This window comes from Triticum urartu, chromosome 2 (genome assembly GCF_003073215.2).
Source record: "Triticum urartu cultivar G1812 chromosome 2, Tu2.1, whole genome shotgun sequence".
NCBI lineage: Eukaryota > Viridiplantae > Streptophyta > Magnoliopsida > Poales > Poaceae > Triticum > Triticum urartu.
The window spans coordinates 676,039,151-676,042,514 of record NC_053023.1 but is presented as its reverse complement, the minus strand read 5'-3'; the positions used below and the strand labels follow the sequence as shown (position 1 = coordinate 676,042,514).

The 3,364-nt window shown below is 53.0% G+C and overlaps 1 protein-coding gene across 1 annotated transcript; it reads left to right on the top strand.

Moving 5' to 3' along the window:
- The first annotated feature begins 882 nt into the window (after nt 1-882).
- On the top strand, nt 883-1,558 carry LOC125534022. Its single transcript, XM_048697330.1, has 2 exons — nt 883-1,241; nt 1,347-1,558. The coding sequence occupies exons 1-2, from the start codon at nt 920-922 to the stop codon at nt 1,391-1,393; spliced, it is 369 nt and encodes a 122-aa protein (XP_048553287.1). The 5' UTR covers nt 883-919; the 3' UTR covers nt 1,394-1,558.
- The last annotated feature ends 1,806 nt before the right edge of the window (nt 1,559-3,364 follow it).

Below are 3,364 nucleotides of genomic sequence, written 5' to 3'. Positions count from 1 at the left end.
CCAACAGCCAGCCAATCTTGGGGCTGCTGGACCTTGCGATTGATTCAGTCAAAGCGATGACAGCCACTTTTATAATCCAAGCTGCATCTTTCTTAGTACAGTGTATTTGATTCGCGAGAAATGGTACAGTTTATATATTGCTCTACTTGAGTACCAGAGTATACAACCATACAAGATGTCATCAAAGTATTCAATGTATCATTGATCAATGACATGAATTTAACTATGTGCTTAACTAAATATGCCTACACATAGTTGGTTCTCCCCCACTATGAAAAAGAAGAAGAAAATAACCATGCCATTGAAGAAAAAAAATCTTTACCCTGAAGTCAATGGTTTTCTTTTTCTTCATGAAAAATTATTTAGTAGTGCGAAAGAAAGACAAGTTTATTCATAAAAGTTTTGAATTTTTTGTATTGTTAATTTGTTTTCTTCCATATAGGGTGTATGTACACCCGAGAACCAAAGTGTGTTTCCCTAGGAGGGAGCACCACTTACATATTCTGAAAAGAAAAAATATTAGAATTTATGGCCTAAAATCAATTTGGTAATTCTACCAAGACATGACTATGGGCAGCCCATCCAGATGAACCTAGCGTGAAGGCAAGACATCCGGGCTAGGTTCGGCCTCGGCCTGCCTGACATCCGGAAAAGGCATGACGTTGCTGGAATTCAATGAAGCGACACATGCCTAATGGCAGTTCGATCGAAGATTTCAGCTCATTAATCTTTCTTGTCGCCGCTCACCGTTTTAATGCAACTAGCGCCGCCGTCAACCAGGTAGGTAGGTCGTCGATCTCTCCGTCGATCGTACGTGCACCGGGGGTCCTCGGCTACTATATAAACGAGCTCCCACTGCCAGCATCATGCACACCACTCGCAAGCACAGTAGCCAGCAGCTCAGCAGCAGCACAGGAAGATGGGCAGCGCCGGAGCCACCCTCGTCCGCTTCCTGTTGTTGGCCTCGATCGTCGCCGGGTTCGCGGCGCATCTCGCCGCGGGGGAGAAGGACTGCTACGACGAGAAGGACATGATCATGCACATCTGCATCAAGAGCATCAAGAAGGATGGCTTCTACATGCCCGCGAGCCAGGCCTGCAAAAACGAGGTGAAGAAGGTTGACATGCCCTGCATCTGCCGCGTCCTCACCCCCTCCGACGAGCAGACCGTCAGCCCCGTGAAGCTCGTCCTCCTCGCCCACGAGTGCCACATCGAACTCCCCGTCGGGAGCAAATGCGGAAGTAAGCAACTAAGCATGCGTGCGGACATTTTGCTTGCATAATCCATTTTTCTGCAGTTCTGCATGGCCGGACTCGTCTAATCCACGTACCACGTAATTTTTGCAGCTTACACCATCGGGGGGCGGGTGCCACCACCATCCGCGCATGCGTGAGGAGTTTCGGTCATGGGGATCGCGCGAGAGGAAGGCCAGTGAAGGAGATGGAGAGATCATGGCAGAATAACTATAACTATAAATAAAGTCCGCGCGTGCGTGTATGCTGAGCTAGTGAGCTATCCCATCGTCAGAATGTAATCTGCCATGGCATGTTACCGTGAGATCCCAATAATAATAATAGTATAAGAATAAAGGCCTTCCATCTAAATAGTTAGTATTCTTCATGCAGTCATTACAACGACTGAAGTTGCTACGAATTCGATATCCATGCTCTCTCTCCCTTTTCTTTGAGCGGTCTGACGATTGTTTCTTACCAGACGTATGATGGAAAGCGTTTTCCTTTTTCTTTTGCCCCCGGTAACTGCATGCCCGAGTACATCAATCTATTTGTTTAAATCTGTATAACCATGTGTTCGAACGAACTGAATACGATATAAACTCGGCATATTCCTCCAGGACACCCTACATCTACTTATTTTGCTCGTGGTGTTGGTCTTTGTGTCTGCTAGTTAGGTCGTGCCTTCTTCTGGACGTCAATTTCTTTCTCTTCTTTATCTTTGTTACTTGTACGATTTTTGGCTGGATTTTCCTCATAAATGGAGTCAATTTGTTCAGTTAAACTGAAATCCATAATCTTGTTTCCCGCCGTGGCTAGTTGCCGATCCAGTTGTTGGAGCAACTCCAACGCGCCAACCCAAATGATCCGCGCGTGTCCGTTTGTGGCAAAATGGACCAAAAGAACAGCCTATCCCGCCGATCCAAATCCAAAAAGCATCTAGTCGCTGTCCGTTTGGACGCATTACAGGCTTAAATTTGCGCTCGGTTTGTGTCCACATGGATTCGAGACGGACGCACCGCGCGTCCGTTCGGTGTCCGCCACGGCCCCACCTATCGGTGGCACAACCACTGCTCGTGGTTGTATTAAACACGACCACCTACCTCGGGTCCGCTTGGCAGTGGATGGAAGCACCAGCCTTTTTAATGCAAGCGTGCAGGGGCGGCCGGCCTCATCCACTTCCCCTCCCCCGTCCACATCTAGCCAAGCTTGCCCACCTTGCCGGCGACAGCAAAACCCTAGCCATGGATTTCTTTCGCAAGGGGAATGGGAAGCTCCACGCCGGTGCCAGCTCGTCCCGCGTGCCTCCTCTCTGCCGCCGCCACCTCCTCCATGCGGCGGGCCACGGGACAGGTTGTACATCCCGGTGCACCAAGCGTGCCGGCACTAACAGTACCGCCAGCCGCTGCCCTATCCGGACGTCAACCTGCCCCATGGCTGGCACCCCCGTGCCTGCAGTGCCACGGTCGCCGCAGGTGCATCCGCTGGCGCGCCCTCCTTATGCCGGAGCAACGGCGCCTCCCTAACTGGGAGGTCTGATTCGTGATAGAGCATGACCTGGCCCGCCATGGCAGTGTGCAGCTCAACCCTGGCTTCGTGTCGTCGCCCCCGAAGGTCATGCCAGAGGAGGAGGCAGCCTACCAGGCCACACTAGAGGCAACACTGCAGCACGCCCTGGAGGAGAGACAGCTCAAGTAGGACACATGCTGGAACGGCCTAGAGGAGGCCCCCATGCTGCCGGCGGCGGGGGATTGCGTTCACCCCAGGCTCCACCGCGGCCGCCTGCCCGAGCACACGCCACGCGCATGCCCACTCCCCGTGCACGCCCATGGTGCCCACCGAGCGCGCGCCGGATATGTACGTATGGACTGTCATTGTCTGCGAGTGGGTAAGGCGCCAGCCGTCTACATGGACACGCCACCGGAGGAGAAGGCAGCCTATCTCGAGCAATGGAGGCAACACTGGCTGGCGGAGGAGTGGGCCGACAGCGAGCACCAGATGCAGGACGGGCTCGAGGAGGAGGAGCGCCGAGCCCGCTCGGCATGGGAGGAGGAGGAGCGCGCCCGCCGCGCAGCAATGTTGCTGTGGAGCAGACGCTGGAGGAGTCGGCGCAAGTGACGTGAGAGACCGCA